An 18,013-nucleotide genomic window follows, 5' to 3' on the forward strand; every position below is an offset into this window, starting at 1 on the left:
AGACTGTATAACAACTTTCAGCAAGGATCAAATGCTTGATTAAATGTGAAAATTGAAAAGCAGCTGTTTGAATTGCACTAATCTGCCAATAAAGTTGTTAACCAATATCTCACCATGACTCGTCCTATTTGTTCCTCTTATCATATCATATCATATATATACAGCCGGAAACAGGCCTTTTCGGCCCACCAAGTCCGTGCCGCCCAGCGATCCCCGTACATTAACACTATCCTACACCCACTAGGGACAATTTTTACATTTACCCAGCCAATTAACCTACATACCTGTACCTCTTGCTGCATTCTCCCATTATCATCACACAGCTAATGCATTGCTGACAGTGCGATAAATGTTAATGTCAGCCAATCAACTTTTCTTGTTCTGAAAGTTATCTCTTAGTCATGAAGTCTCCGTTCTACAAATTCATAACTATTAAGGAAAATGTTAAAGAAAATTCTACTGTACAAAGTTAATTTTCAATTTTTTTCTGTTTTCTTTTATTTTATTTTGCTCAATCCATCATTTTTAAAAAAAAAGTATTTCTCTTTCCTTCCAGCCTTACTGTTGAATTTAACCACGGTGGTGCATGGTTTTAACAGAGGTTGGTAGGTGCATGGAATGGTCTGCCAGGGGTGGTGGTTGAGGCAGATTTGAGTGGTATTTAAGAGACTTTTGGATAAGCCTATGGATATGCAGGAAATGAAAGGATATGGATTATCTGCAGGCAGATAAGAAATGATCTTGGATCTTGTTCGGCACAGACATTGTGGGCCAAAGCACCCATTCTTATGCTGTACTGTTCTTTGTTCATTCACTTCATTCACATCAAGCATTTTGATGTGTTTATGCTTTATTCTTAAATGTTAACTGTATGTTTGTGTTGTCATTTGTGAGCGGAGCACCAAGGCACATTCCTTGTATATGCATACTTGGCCACTAAACGTAAACTTATTACTTCTTACTTATTATTTCATTCTCACGGCCTGAACTTATTTTCCTCTGAATTCTTCGGTATTGATTTAAAAGTGACCCTGTTGCATGTCCTGTTCACTCTGGTGTCTGCGGTCCTATTTCCCTCACTGAGTACTTATTAGGGGCTGCGACCAGCACATTTATCAGCATAACATTTGAAATTAAGGGTACAGGGTCAACTCTAATGAATGGCAAGGACCGTTGGATGCTAACTCCATTAAGGATTTGGTTCCTTAATTGCATTTATTAGCCTTATACTTGAGCCACATAGAAGAAAGGTGCTCAGCTGCTTCAGGCAATCCTGCTATTCAATAAACCTATGGATGATCTCCGACTTCAGTCGGGAGAAGAAGAATCTGAAGAACGGTCTCAACCCGAAACGTCAACAATCCAAACTCTCCAAAGATGCTGTCTGACTTGCTGAGTTACTCCTGCACTTGGTGTCCTTTTGCATCTTAACCAGCATCTGCAGTTCTTTATTTCTACCCTTCTTTACCCCATCACCTTTCACAAAAAAACCTATCTTAAATTTATAATTTGCAATAGATTCAAATCAACTAGTATCTGCAAATGAGAGTCCCAAGCATTTACAACAATTTATGTGTAGAAATATATCCTAAATTCTGGCCTGAAAGGACTGGCGCGAAGGTTTGTATCATGCATCCTAATCTTAGACGCACACAACCAACAGTTTAATAGACAATAGACAATAGGTGCAGGAGTAGGCCATTCGGCACTTCAAGCCAGCACCACCATTCAATGTAATCATGGCTGATCATTCTCAAGCAGTACCCCATTCCTGCCTTCTCCCCATACCCCTGACTCCGCTATCCTTAAGAGCTCTATCTAGCTCTCTCTTGAATGCATTCAGAGAATTGGCCTCCACTGCCTTCTGAGGCAGAGAATTCCACAGATTTACAACTCTCTGACTGAAAAAGTTTTTCCTCATCTCCATTCTAAATGGCCTACCCCTTATTCTTAAACCATGGCCCCTGGTTCTGGACTCCCCCAACATTGGGAACATGTTTCCTGCCTCTAATGTGTCCAATCCCTTAATAATCTTATATGTTTCAATAAGATCCCCTCTCATCCTTCTAAATTCCAGTGTATACAAGCCTAGTCGCTCCAGTCTTTCAACATATGATAGTCCCGCCAATCCGGGAATTAACCTAGTTAACCTATGCTGCACGTCTTCAATAGTAAGAATATCCTTCCTCAAATTTGGAGACCAAAACTGCACACAGTTCTCCAGGTGCGGTCTCACTAGGGCCCGGTACAACTGTAGAAGGACCTCTTTGCTCCTATACTCAACTCCTCTTGTTATGAAGGCCAACATTCCATTGGCTTTCTTCACTGCCTGCTGTACCTGCATGCTTCCTTTCAGTGACTGACACCCACATCTCGTTGTAATGCAGGAAACTTGTGCTTTCAGAACTTGTTCTTTTTATATTTCTATTTAGTTCAAATGAGACAAAGAAGTATTCCAATTATGATGAAGATAATAAATATTCAATCTTAGATAGCATCTTTCTTTAAGTGTTATAGAATCACAGAGTTGTACAACACAGAAATGGACTCTTCGGCTCAACATATCCATGCCAACCATTTTGCCCATTTACACCATTACCATCTGCCTGCATTAGATCTTTATCCTTCAATTCCTTGTCTATTCAAACACCTGTCTAAATGTCTGTTAACCATAATGATTATATCTGACTACATCACTTCCTCTTATAGTGTATGTCAGATAGCAGCCATTCTCTGTTTGTAAAAAAGTTCCCCTCAAATCCCCTTTAAAACTCCTTCTCCTCACATTAACCTATGCCTTTTTGTTTTTGATACTCCTTTGAGAGGCAAAAAAAGATTCTGACAATCTACATTTTCTGCGCTTCCCTATGTCACACCTCAGTCTCCTAGGCTCCAGGAAAAACTGTGCAGCCTATCTAATCTTTCCTCATAACTTAAATCCTCCAATCTGGGCAACCTCCTGATGGAAAGATATTTTTATAAAATCACACATCTTGTCAAGGGCAATGAAATTGGCAGCTTATTTTGTGCACTGAAATTGACAGCTTCTTTTGTGCACTGAAATTGACAGCTTCTTTTGCACAAAGGGTGTTTAAGCAACACTCGTGTACGGCATGACATGATAATGGATTTATTCCTCAAAGAAGGTCTTTCAGTGATATCTTCTGACAGAATCATTCAAATATATCACCTGGTTAATGTCCTTTAATGCCCATTGAAAAAGAAAGAAAAAATGTAGAATTGCTTGGATGTGCACATAGATCCATTAATTTAACAGAATTTGAGTAAAAAATAAAGAGTTCATATTACGATGACTGCCTCATGTTCTGTCAGTAGATAACATCACATTCATCATGTCCTTTAGAGCCAATTGTGAATAGTCTCCCTGAAGAGTCCCTGAGCAGGTAATTAAATACAGTTATTTTTCTGCTGGGTGTCGGAGAGGTGCAGTGCTGTTGTCTGTATGTATAGGAGATGGAGAGGAGACAACTGAATGCAGCATTTTACGATTGTAAATTTACCTCTTGCTTTCAGCACAGGTCTTCAATTGAAGTGCAGCAACCACAACCAAATCTGGTTCAGTATAGAAATTGAGGTGCGAGGACCGTCAACAATCCAAGTGATTAATTGATTGGAAAGTAACAGAGTTCAGTGAAATAAAAAGACAAAAGTACATAAAACTGAAACAAAAGAACTGGTCGATTAGACTATGGCCAAACAATAGGAAGACAGTGTGCTGGAGAGCATGGCAGGAGAACATGGCTAGGCAAAGTTTTGGGTGGAGACCGTTCTTCAGACTGAAACTCACGATCCATAACATCATTTATCCATGTTCTCCTGAGGTGCTGCCTGACTTGATGAGCTACTCCAGCACACTGTGTCTTCTTTTGGAAATAAGTATCTGCAGTTTGTTGTTTATTCCAAATAATAGGAAATTATTTACAATGCATAATTGACCATGAGGCTAGGTATTTCCAAATAATAAGTTTGGGGAAAATATGTAGCACAATGGATGGAACTGATATGTTGATAAAGTTTGGCACAGAATGCTTTTGAAGAAATGAAAACATTTGCGGAGAAATCATATTTTTGAAGCGTTCATGTAAAAGTGCAACATGGCATCAAATGTTTGATGCTCATCTCACTGAAATTCCAAACAAAATCCCAACAAATGTATAATGGTCATTTGGACGACCATCAGTTGCAATAGTAGAAGTCCAAATTACCCCATGGAGGCCAATTTTCATGCTTCTGTTAACTTCGAAGGTAGGTTCCCAATGGGACCAAAATACCAGTGGATGGAAATATGCTGGTAAACCACTTGAGCTGTCTGCATTTAGTGGATGGATTTAAAATAAAATAACTGGAGTTTCAAACACAAGTTTGAATCTCACAAATCACTTCCCATTCAATTCAATTAGAATTAGAATTATTTATCACCAGTTCAATGCTTTAATCGGGTTATCTCTAGTTTTACTCTTAATAATAATAATAATAATATTAATTATCATCATAATAATCTTTTTGAGAATGATGTACTTCCATTTCAGTTTTACAATTCTCAGGTAGCGAATTGTTAAAAGATGTGAGACCATTCTTTTCAGTGATCAGTATACATTGGGGTACATTTGGGAGATACTTTTTACTTTAGTCGTTAAGACTTTCATATTTAGGACTATAGAGTGTTTTAGTAGTAGCACCTTCACGCCTGAGGCAGAATGTTATGAGTCTGGATCATACTCTGGATTTTAAGTACAAAGTTGAGTTGACACTCCAATGCAGTAGTAAGGAAGAGGGACAATAACAGAGGTGCCAACTTTCTGAAAAGATTTTCACTCAAGGCCCTGTTTACCAGCTGAGATAGACATTGAGGTAGCAACAATGTTTTTATTTCCAAATTTTCCATAGTGAACATCAGTTCAATAAAGTCATAGTGTCATACAGCATGGAAACAGGCCCTTTGGCCCACCCTCCCCACACTGACCAAGATGCCACACCTACACTAGTTCCACCTCCCTGCATTTCAAGTACATTTGAGGTACATCTGAACCTTTTCTATCCATGTACCAGTCTAAAAGTCTTTTAAATGTTGTTATAGTATCTGCCTGAACGACCTTCTCTGGCAGTTGTTCCATATACCCACCACCCTCTGTGTGGCTCCTATTCAATTGGGTAGAAGACTGTGCATTCACTCTATCACCTCGTGATCTTATACACCTGTATAAGATCACCCCTCATACTAGTCCAGAAACATAAAGTTACCTCAGGTAATAATATTTCAGACAATGAAAGAACAGAAGCACAAAGCATTCACAAAGCAGAGGTTATTCTGTGAAAAACGAGCTTTGCAACTGGAATGAAACGAGGGTTACAGACAAAATGAAAACGAACTTCAATCTGCAACACTAAATGAGAGTGTGAATCTAGGTTCTCATATTTTCATACAGCACAGAAAGAAGCTTGAATGAGCCCCCTCAGTAATGCTAAAACTGGTGTATAGTAACGATCACAGATTCACTCTGATTCTGAATTTGTTTCCAGTGTCAATGGAACCAAGCAGGTTGGGTGCCAAGTACAATGGATAACTATTACTAAACAGAGGTGTTAGATTAATTGACCAAGGAGGAATTTCTAAGTCCAAGTATCATCTTTCATGAAACAACAATGTCAAATTTCATCAAGAATTTCTCATCTCCAGCACTGATAAAATAGAAATAATACCAGTCCAAATATGCAATGTCTGAAAATCTCAGCAGAAATATTCTGATTCCTTCGACATTGCCCATTACATTAACAGAAAAAAAAGGCTTAATACACAAATAGTAACATTGATCTGAAGTACATTGTTCAAAAGCGCTGCTCAAGAGAGAAAAAAGTATTTGAACTCTACCAGTTTTGGGATCCACAGAAAAGTATGGTTGTCCCTGCAGGATACTGTACACCACTCTTGCACTGTTCCCATATGTAGGGTCATCAGCGTCTGTAGCTGTTATCTGAAGTACTGAAGTACCTGCACACAGACACAGGGAAAAAGGTTTAATGGAAACTGTGCTTAACATTTCTCAATACCGTTTGGGGTTGAAGAACTACTATAGTTTTGGACACGTTCATCTACTACTGTATGTATATAGCATTACAACAGGCTTCAGTTTTATGCATTACTTTGATTGCAAGGAAAATAATGTCAGTAAACGTTATTCCATTACATTATCAACACTTGAACCACTGAGAACCAAATAATGTAAATCTTTTTGAATGCGGCCAGTGCTCCATAAATTATATGGAAGGTTTAAATCTCAAGGCTTGGCTGCATGGTGATGCCGCGGTAGAGTTGCTGCTTTACAGCACCAGAGACCTGGGTTTGATCCTGACTACAGGTGTTTGTTAGCATGGAGTTTGTACATTCTTCCCCTGACCTGCATGGGTTTTTCACACTCCAAAGACTTACAGGTTTGTATATCAATTGGTTTGGTATAATTGTAAATTTTCCCAGTGTGTGTAGGATAGTGTTAATGTGTGGGGATTACTGGTCGGAAGGGCATGTTTTCGCACTGAATCTCTAAACTAAATTTTATGAGTAATATGTCAATAGTCGGTAAGAAAATAAGAACATACGTAAGTGGAAACCAGTACAGGTTATATGGCCATTTGAGCATGCTTCTTTATTCAATCATGTCATGGTTTATCATGGAAGTTCAATTTCCTGCATGAGCACCTTATCTTGATTTCCTTTATAATGTGATATTAATCATACTCAAGAGGACTTGATTTATGACACTTTGTTCAAATCTACCACAATGGTTGTCTGTAAATAAATTCCATTTAGTCTTACATCTCTTATCACAGGGCCCGAAAAAAAGATCACAGGAACAAAATGGCACATTTGATTATACTAAATCAGCTGAGAGATTAGAAGGCTGAAATCCAAGTGGAAGCCAAGTTCAGAGCTCTGTCAGAATTTCCCGCGGATTTGAACAGACACAATATGCCACTGCAGACGGACAGGTGCCACATATTTCTATGTCCTGGAAATATTTATCACAAAGCATAGCAGTATATCCGAAATGCTGTAGATGTTTGAGGATGTAATCATCAGTAGGCATGGTCTGATGCTGAGATATAGTTGTTTGAGACTCCTTGGTCAATTTGTTTCATTCCATTGAGGCTTGATACTTCTAGTTGCACAGGACTCCATGCCAGATCCAAGGGGAGCAATCCCATCACTCCCAATCCCTCTCTCATTAGTGCACACATATCTCTGCCTTCAAAAAAGTCTACATCTCAGAGTATAATTGTACACTCACAATACAGGCTTCAATAATAGAATATTAGACCTAAACAATAAAGCTTTTATAGGTCTTTGTGTAACAAACATCTGTTAATTCCTCTACTAATGAGACGTGAAACATTTGAAGTTTCAATTAGGTTTTATTCCTACCACTGAGAAAACCAATTAATAATGACAGTTTGGACCTTTCATAGTAACAAACATAAATGAAAGGTTGTTTGTATAAATTAATCACAACATTGTCTTTTAATTATTGCCCATCCTGACATACATACTTTGAATGTTTCCCATCAATAATGAAAGTATAAATGGAAATACTGTTCAGAACATTCTAAGAATGTTAGAATGTAAAAAAACACTGAATAGGATTGGGCCATTCAATCTTCCACTCCCGGTCCACCATTGTACAGCATCACGACTACTCTTTTACTTCAGCGCCACTTTCCTGCATGAATGTGATGACCCTTGATTCCCTTAATATCTAATATCTATCAATCTTTGCTTTAAAAATCTTCAGCTTTACTTTTCCTTATGCAGTTCGCAATAATCAAGGATGACTTGTTTCATCGACCAACACTCTCCTCTGCCTAGCAGAGCTGGTTCTTACCCTCAACAACTTCTTCTTTGACTCCTCCCACTTCCTCCAAACCAGAGGCGTAGCTATGGGCACTCGCATGGGCCCTAGCTACGCCTGCCTCTTTGTCGGGTACGTCGAACAATCCCTGTTCCAGACGTACACTGGCCCCATCCCCGAACTCTACCTCCGCTACATCGACGACTGCATTGGTGCTACCTCTTGCACCCATGCAGAACTCACTGACTTCATACACCTCACCTCCAATTTCCATCCTGCCCTTAAATATACCTGGACTATCTCCGACATCTCCCTCCCGTTTCTGGACCTCACCATCTCCATCACAGGAGACAGACTAGTGACGGACATTTACTATAAACCCACTGACTCGCACAGCTATCTGGACTACACTTCTTCCCACCCGGTCCCCTGCAAAAGGTCTATCCCCTACTCCCAATTCCTCCGTCTACGCCGCATCTGCGCCCGGGATGAGGTGTTTCACACTAGGGCTTCCGAGTTGTCCTCGTTCTTCAGAAAACGTGGCTTCCCCTCCTCCATTATAGATGAGGCTCTCACTAGGGTCTCTTCTACATCTCGCAGCTCCGCTCTTGCTCCCCCTCCCCCCACTCGCAACAAGGACAGAATCCCCCTCGTTCTCACCTTCCACCCCACCAGCCAGCGGATCCAACATATCATCCACCAACATGTCCGTTATCTACAACGGGACCCCACCACTGGCCATATCTTCCCATCCCCTCCCCTCTCTGCGTTCCGCAGAGACCGTTCCCTCCATAGCTCCCTGGTCCACTTGTCCCTTCCTACCCAAACCACCCCAACCCTGGGCACTTTCCCCTGCAACCGCACGAGATGCAACACCTGTCCCTTTACCTCCCCCCTCAACTCCATCCAAGGACCCAAACAGTCTTTCCAGGTGAGACAAAGGTTCACCTGCACGTCCTCCAACCTCATCTATTGCATCCGCTGCTCTAGATGTCAACTTATTTACATCGGCGAAACCAAGCGCAGGCTCGGCGATCGCTTCGCTGAACACCTGCGCTCGGTCCGCATTAACCAAACTGATCTCCCGGTGGCCGAGCACTTCAACTCCCCCTCCCATTCCCAGTCTGACCTTTCTGTCATGGGCCTCCTCCAGTGCCATAGTGAGGCCCACCGGAAATTGGAGGAACAGCACCTCATATTTCGCCTGGGCAGTTTGCAGCCCAGTGGTATGAACATCGACTTCTCCAACTTGAGATAGTTCCTCTGTCCCTCCCTTCCCCTCCTCCTTCCCAGATCTCCCTCTATCTTCCTGTCTCCACCTATATCCTTCCTTTGTCCAGCCCCCCGACATCAGTCTGAAGAAGGGTCTCGACCCGAAACGTCACCCATTCCTTCTCTCCCGAGATGCTGCCTGACCTGCTGAGTTACTCCAGCATTTTTTGAATAAATTGACTTGTTTCCACTCTGGCTTTGTGAGTTCTCAGGTGAAGGAACCATAGACTTTTCCACAGATGGGGCAGGAGGTGCTTAATGAGGAAGATGTGAGGTGGTAAGTATCTCAGGGGGTTTGCATGCTTCCAATGCATGGAATCAAGGTTCCTAACACTATCCCAAATTCAGCTTCTCAACTTCATGCAATCAACTAGCCCTCATAGGCCTCTAGGGTAGAAAGTACCAGACTCACTACCCACCAGGTGAAAAAACTCTCTTCCCCGGTCTCAGCGGCTAACCACTAATAATGAGTGACCCTTTTTCCGACACCCCAGCCAGGGAAAACGTCATTCCACACGTTTTAATATCATTATCTCTCATTCTTCTAAACGCAGGAGAATTTAGGTTTAGTCCATTTGAGGTCTCTTCATACAACAAACCAAACAGTTCAGCAATCAATTTGGTGAACCTTTGGAGCATTCATCTGTATCCTGTCCCACGACATTTGTCTTCTTCAGGCTGATGGTCAGCCCAAAGTCCTTGCAAGCCCGATAGAAGCGGTCCATCAGTGACTGTAGTTCCTGCTGGGTGTGGGACTCAACTGCTGCATCATCGGCGAACAACATGTCTCTGATGAGAGCTTCACGTACTTTTGTCTTGGCTCGGAGGCGGGTGACGTTGAAGAGCTTGCCGTCTGATCCAGTACGCAGGTAGATCCCTCTGTTGCGGTGACGAAGGCATGTTTCATGAGCAGAGCGAAGAAAATCCCAAAGTGTGTGGGAGCGAGGACGTGGCCTTGTTTGACGCCGCTACGGATGTCGAAGGGCTCCGAGAAACTGCCATTGAACTGCACGGTTCCCTTTGTGTTGACGTGGAAGGATTCTATCATGCTCTGCAGTTTTGGTGGGCAGCCGATCTTTGGGAGAGCCTTGAATAGGCCATCTCTACTGACAAAGTCAAACGCCTTGGTGAGGTCAATGACAGCAATATACAGGGGCATCCGCTGTTCTCTGCACTTCTCCTGGAGCTGACGAAGGGAGAAGACCATGTCTACTGTTGACCTTCCAGCTTGGAAACCGCACTGTGACTCTGGGTAGACACGTTCTGCCAGCTTCTGTAGGCGGATCAAGATGACCCGAGCAAAGGCCTTGCCGACGATGTTGAGGAGGGAGATGCCTCTATAGTTGTTGCAGTTGCTTCTCTCGCCCTTGTTCTTGTAGAGGGTAATGATCGTGGCATCCCTCATGTCCTGCGGTACAGCTCCATCTTGCCAGCACTGTCAAAGGACTTCATGCAAAGGGTCGACTGGGCTTGTATTCACAGGAATTTAGAAGGACGAGAGGAGATCTTATCGAAACATATAAAATTCTTAAAGGATTGGACAGGCTAGATGCAGGAAAAATGTTCCTGATGTTGGGGGAGTCCAGGACCAGGGGTCACAGTTTAAGAATAAAGGGTAGGCCATTGAGGACTTTTCACCCAGAGAGTTGTGAATCTGTGGAATTCTCTGGAATTCTCAGAAGGCAGTGGAGGCCAATTCACTGGATGTTTTCAAGAGGGAGTTAGATTTAGCTCTGAGGGCTAAAGGAATCAAGGGAAAAAGCAGGAACGGGGTACTGATTTTAGATGATCAACCATGATCATATTGAATGGTGGTGCTGGCTCGAAGGGTCGAATGGCCTACTCCTGCACCTATTTTTCTATGTTTCTATATCTATCATCATCTTATATATTGCATACACTCTGAGCTTCAAGCGAACTAGGAATTTTATCACACTCAGGTGTAAATGACATAAAACTAACCTGAATCTGAGCACACAGGACCTTCTGAACACCAATATATTTCAATCTCTTTCTACATAAAAGACTGTATTTCTATTTTTTCTACCAAAATGAATGTCCCTCGTTTTCCCACATTATATTCCATGTCACATCTGCACCCATTCATTCAGCCTGCTGCATCTCCCTGAAGCTTCTCTCCACCTATTCACAGCCTGCACTGCCACTCAGCATTGCCTCATCAACAAAGGTGGATATAATTATCTTCATCCAAACCCACTGGAGTGAACAGCTGGGATCCCAGCACCAATCCCAGTGGCACTTTGCCAGTCACAAACAGGCCTTTCCACGCTATCAGGAAACTTGCCCATGCCGACCAACATGCCCACCTGCAATAGACCCACCTGCCCGCATTCGGCCCATATCCCTCCAAGCCTATCCTATCCATGTACCTATCTAAATACTTCTTGTGTTGCAATAGTACCTGCCTCATCTTCCTCCTATGGCGACTTGTTCCATACACGCACCACCCTTTGTGTAAAAAAGTTGCTCCTCAGGTTCCTATTAAATCTTTCCCCACTCACCTTAAACCTATGTCCTCTGCTTCTCGAATCCCCCTACTCTGGGCAACAGACTGTGCGTTTACCCGATCTATTCCTCTCATGATTTTGTACACCTCTATAAAATCACCCCTCATCCTCCTGCGCTCCAAGAAATAAAATGAAAATGGCCCATTTATTCTTGTTTTTCATAAACAGTAAAATGTGACTATGATACAATAATTCTATCAATATCTTTATATTCAAGGCAGCAAACAATTTGCTTGATATATTCAGTGAGCTAAACAGCAACTGTGAGAGGAAAGAAATTGTCATCATATTGGATCAAAATCCACCCTGCATCTATCTCGATACAGGATTTTGATCCAAAATGTCAACAATTCAGTTCCTTTCACAGATGCTGCTCAACCCACTAAGTTCCTCCAGCAGATTGTTTCTTGTTCCTGATTCCAGCATCAGCAATATGGCATTGTACATTTGACACGTGTCTCCTAGTTATATTTAAATTTCTGCTACTTGGGTACAAATCTGTTAGAGCAATACCCCACCCGTAATAAGAGCCTCTAACTTTATCCCAATTAATTTGGGTAAATTATCAGCCAGGTAGTTATAGAGTTATAGAACCTCACAGGACAGCGTGAAACCCTTCAGCTCATGATATCTGTATTAGATCTCTGAGACCCACTGCCGTCTCTTACCCCATGTTCCACTTTATTTATTTCCTCTTTGAACATTTTGCACAGAATTCGCCAGTTCCACACTTTCAATGAGAAAATAAAACAGCTTTTCTAGCTGCTTGAGCAAAATTCTACTAATTCTCCCTTGGATCCTTTTGACAATGATCTTAATTCTGGGCACTGGTGACAATTTCCCGACAAGTAGAAGCAGTGTTCTCTGATTCATTCTCTGAAATTCCTTCATGACTTTGAACATTTCTAGCAAATAACATTTTAATCTTCTTTTTTCAAAGGAGAATGACCTAGCTTGTCTGGTGGAAGTACCCTTGGAATATCTATTAGCAAACAGGTGAGAGATGGATGTAGGTTAAGCAGCTCAGCGCAGTAAGCGTTTTGCTTTATACTGCATATTTGAAGAGAGACATTGAGCAGCTTGTTAATATATATAATACTAGTTCCATCAGAGGAATAGATTGGGTAGATGCAGAGTCTCTTGCCCAGAGTAGGGAAATCGAGAACCAGAGGACATAGTTTTAGGATGAGGATTGGAAAGATTTAATAGGAACCTGAGGGGTAACGTTTTCACACAAAGGGTGGTAGGTATATGGAGCGATCTGCCAGAGGAAGTCGTTGAAACAGGTACTATCGCAAAGTTTAAAAAACATTTTGACAGGTACATGGATAGGACAGGTTTAATGGGATATGGGGCAAACGCAGGCAGATGGAACTAGGTGTAGATGGAACACATTGGACCATGTGGGCATGTTGGGCCAAAGGGCCTGTTTCCACACTGTGATTCTATGACTCCATGGCTAGTATTATTTATGTATATACACTATAATATATATATATATTATAATATATAATACCAGTATATTATACCAGTATATCAGTATAATATATAATGCTAGTATGCTAGTATAATATATAATACTAATTACATATTATGTATATATAATACATGAATACTTGTCACATGAAGTCAAGTTGAGATTATTATCATATGCACAATGACACGAGGTTCAGATGCAATTGCTTGCACCAGTACCACAGGCATATAGATTTAGACGTCACACAAAACATAAATTATACATACATTAGACATAAATCGTAGACATTGGTGCAAAACACATTTTGAAAACAAGTCTATAGTAGTGTAAAAGGTGCCCATTGCATTCCATTACTGAGGTAGGTTTTGGGTTGTGCAGCTCGATTCAAGACCCTGATGGTTGTACGAGAGTATCTGTTCCTGAACCTCATTGTGTTGGTCTTCTGTAAGAAGAGGGCATGGCCCAGGTGGTGGGGATCTTTGATAAAAGACATCTCCTTCTTGAGGCAGCGTCTCATGCAGATGTTTTCAATGGTGGGGAGACTGTGCCTGCGATCAATGTTGTTTGCATATTTGCTTTTGGTTACAATGATTAAAAGCTGAACAAAATTTGCCATTGACTACAGTTTGAGTTTACATTATCAAAATTATTCAGATATAATCAATGAATGAATAGCAGCTTCATACAGTCTTTTCAAACTACATTATGTAAGGTTGCTTGTTTGTCAGTATGTACCGTGTTCCCATCCTTCTAGTAACTATCAATGAACAGGTAGATGCAGCAGATAAATAATGGGGTAATTGTAACTTTTCTGTCTCCCTCACAACTTCCTCGACCACTATTCCAGCCATAGTATCTAGTGGTAACCAGTCAGGATAAGGTAGTGGAAATAGCACCCTTATCAGCTCCCAATCTACTCCCACTCTACTGAACTGTCTTAATAGACAATAGAATATAGACAATAGACAATAGGTGCAGGAGTAGGCCATTCAGCCCTTCGAGCCAGCACCGCCATTCAATGCGATCATGGCTGATCACTCTCAATCAGTACCCCGTTCCTGCCTTCTCCCCATACCCCCTCACTCCGCTATCCTTAAGAGCTCTATCCAGCTCTCTCTTGAAAGCATCCAACGAACTGGCCTCCACTGCCTTCTGAGGCAGAGAATTCCACACCTTCACCACTCTCTGACTGAAAAAGTTCTTCCTCATCTCCGTTCTAAATGGCCTACCCCTTATTCTTAAACTGTGGCCCCTTGTTCTGGACTCCCCCAACATTGGGAACATGTTTCCTGCCTCTAATGTGTCCAATCCCCTAATTATCTTATATGTTTCAATAAGTGGCAGCACCACACATATCAGCTCTTTCCCTCAAGTCCTGTTAAAACAAATTCCTTATTTTTGGATGGGGTTTATGGAATATTCTTTTCTACAGATTATTTTGTTTAGTCTAGTTTAGTGTTACAGTTCGGAGACAGGACCTTTGGCCCACCGAGTCCACGCAGACCATTGATCACCAATTCACGCCAGTTCTATGCTATCCCACTTTCCCATTCCCTACACACTGGGGCCCAATTTACGAGGGCCAATTACAGGTTTATAAATCTATAAGATTCATTGCTTGATATGGTCCTAGCCTTATCTCCACTCAGCTTCCATTGATCTTTAGAGCAGAGAATTCTTAAGACTTACATCTCTCTGAAAGAAGAAATTCCACCTTGTCTCAATCTCAAATGAGAGACTTTCTAGCCCTGAATTCCCACAAGAGGGGAAATGTCCTGCAGATGCAATCTTGTTAAGCTCCCACAGAACATTTTAGCTTTCATAGCCATTTCAAAATACTGAAAAAAGAAACTATATCCCCTCTCCCGATGGACAGGCCCTGAAAATGTGTACTGGTTTTATTGTTGCCGTATCATAACACAGTGAGAATTGTTGAAACCTTGTAAACATTGGCTGAAAATGCTAATGTTAGTAACTTTTGAATGAGAATTCTACTGTAGGATGTTGCTGGGAGACCTAAGGATCTTGGGGAGAGGGGGAGAGGGGTTGCGGGGAGTGCAATTCTGTAATATTCCATTCTGAAGAATAAACTAATGTATGAAATCCACTTGAGTTATTATAATTTTTTTTAAATAGAGTCAGAGAGTCATAGCGTGATACAGTGTGGGAACAGGCCCTTTGGCCCAACTTGCCCACACCGGCCAACAATGTCCCAGCTACACTAGTCCCACTTGCCTGCGCTTGGTCCATATCCCTCCAAATGTACCCTATCCATGTACCTGTTTAACTGTTTCTTAAATGATGGGTTAGTCCCAGCCTTAACTACCTCTTGTGGCAGGTTGTTCCATACACCCACCACCCTTTGTGTGAAAAAGTTACTCCTCGGATTCCTATTAAATCTTTTCCCCTTCACCTTGAACCTATGTCCTCTGGTCCTCGATCCCCCTACTCTGGGCAAGAGATTCCGCATCTACCCGATCTATTCCTCTCATGATTTTGTACACCTCTAGAAGATCACCCCTCATCCTCCCGTGCTCCATGGAATAGAGACCCAGCCAGCTCAACCTCGCCCTTTTGCTCACACCCTTTAGGCCTGAAAATCCTCGTAAATCTTTTCTGAATCTATTCAAGCTTGACAATATCTTTCTTATAACATGGTGCCCAGAACTGAACTCAATATTCTAAATGCAGTCTAACCAACGTCTTATACAAGTGCAACATAACCTCCCAACTTATTTTCTCAATACTCTGACTGATGAAGGCCAAAGTGCCAAAAGCCTTTTTGACCACCTTATCCACCTGCAAAATGTGTAGTCTTCTAATGCCAGGAGTGCTCAAACACCACTAAAGAGAGATTTATTATTCTGTAATTTGAGAACTGTCATTAGACTATTCATTAAAAAAGTGTTTAAGACTTTTCACAACAAAGGTAAACACCGTTAATCTTAATCACTCTTGAATCTTTCTTTTGATCTATATCCAGGTGAGTTAGGACTCCTCCCAGGGGTTTAATGAACAAAATAGCAATCATAATCACAGTCAATCAAGCATTCATCAGCATTGCATATAAGCAATCACTGACAATGACAAACATATCTTTGGCTACAAATAATGGCCCCCTGGTTGATGAAGCAATTAACAATACTGACAGTCATTGTAAGGATCATAAAGCGTCTATTTTGCTGGAAGCTTTCCAAATGACATATTTGTTCAATGTCTGTGATTTTTCCAGAAGTTTGTATTGTGTGACACTGCAAACATCATTTTTAAAATAATGTAAAAATATATATTTTCTATGAAAATTACTACCAAGTGAGGGTAATATTCTAAAGTACCAGTAGCCTCCATTCTTTTTGATAATTTGGGCAAAAGTATTTGCGGAGCTTATTTTACCTTGAAAATGTTAACATTTACCCAACATATTTAACTTTTACTTCCTTCTTGTTTCTGCACCAGGAAAGCTGAATACAGTGCCAGTAACAAAGGCGCAGCGGTAGAGTTGCTGCCTTACAGCGAATGCAGTACCGGAGATGCCGTTTCGACACTGGCTATGAGTGCCTTCTCCCTGTCACCTGCGTGGGTTTTCTCCGAGATCTTCCACCTCCCACACTCCAAAGACGTATAGGTTTGTAGGTTAATTGGCTTGGTAAATGTAACAAATGTCTCTTGTGAGTGTAGGATAGTGTTAATGCGCAGGGATTGCTGGTCCTCGCGGACCTGGTTGGCCGAAGGGCCTGTTTCCGTGCTGTATCTCTAAACTAAAATTTAAAATTTTTTTAAAAAGAGTTACTCCAGCACTTTATGTCTTATACTGAACATGGTTTTGATCCCCTTATGTAAAGGACATACTAACATTAGAAGTGGGACTCACGTTGTCGACCTCCCTGTGGTGAGCCCTGTCAACTGACCTCAGTCAGGTGAACGACAACAAACACAGACAGCAGAAGCAGAAGCAGCTTCATAACTTCTGCTGCCTCAAATGCAAGAAGAAGACATTAGAAGCAGTCTAGAAAAAAAAATACTTGGCTAACCTACCATGAGAGGGTTGTCCTATCAAAAACAGCTAACAAAAACATTAAATCTGTATTTTTTGGAGTTTGAGTGTATGAGGGGTGATCTTATTGAAACATATAAGATCCTAAGAGGCAAAGGAGGGCAGATGCTGAGGTGTTTCAACAAATGAGAGACCTCAAACCAGAGGTAAAAGAGGATGGTCAGTTAAAATTAAGGGGTCAAGAATTTCACCCACAGAGGGTGGTGCATCTCTGTTCCAGAGGACTGTGGAGGCTTGATCACTGGAGCTATTTATAGATGATGTTTATCAGTTTTTGAAAACTGGGGAATTGAGGGCTATGTGAAGCTGGCGCAGAAGAGGAGATGACTTCTGGGGCAAATCTGCAGTGATCATATTGAATGGTGGGACATGCCTGAGGGGCCTGGTGGCGACATTTCTGCCATTGTAGGTGAAAGTATCCGGCTGAAATATCGACTATCCATTTCCCTCGAGGAATGCTGCTCGACCCACTGGGTTCCCCAAGCTGATTGGTCATTGCACCAGATTCCAGCATCTACAGTCGCTAGCGATTCTTACTTTCTTTGCTTCAAAGTTCTCCTACATAAGTCAGACTTTTAAAAAAAAGGTTTTCCTTTCCTCCCATATCAACAAATGAGCACAGAACCATAAATGAAATAAAATGTATTAGAAAGGTTGATTAATTCAATAAAGAGTGCACATAGATTTGGGTCAATCTCTGAGTGTGATGCATGCTTGTTTACTCATCTATTTTCAGAAACGTACATTTACAATCTTGTGTAAGAAGGACCTGCAGATGCTGGTTTACACCAAAGATAGACACAAAATGATGGGACTAACT

General features: G+C 41.5%; 1 protein-coding gene across 3 annotated transcripts in view; it reads right to left on the reverse strand.

Annotated features, from left to right (window-relative positions):
- The window catches only part of LOC144604692 (cadherin-18-like), a 581,989-nt gene that overhangs the window by 117,472 nt on the left and 446,504 nt on the right, over positions 1-18,013 (reverse strand). For all 3 annotated transcript variants that reach the window (XM_078419341.1, XM_078419347.1, XM_078419355.1), the window contains one exon: positions 5,891-6,010. In XM_078419341.1, coding sequence (XP_078275467.1) covers positions 5,891-6,010 — 120 coding nt within the window. The remainder of the gene's footprint in view (positions 1-5,890; positions 6,011-18,013) is intronic.

This window comes from Rhinoraja longicauda, chromosome 2 (assembly GCF_053455715.1).
Source record: "Rhinoraja longicauda isolate Sanriku21f chromosome 2, sRhiLon1.1, whole genome shotgun sequence".
NCBI classification, from domain to species: Eukaryota; Metazoa; Chordata; class Chondrichthyes; order Rajiformes; family Arhynchobatidae; genus Rhinoraja; species Rhinoraja longicauda.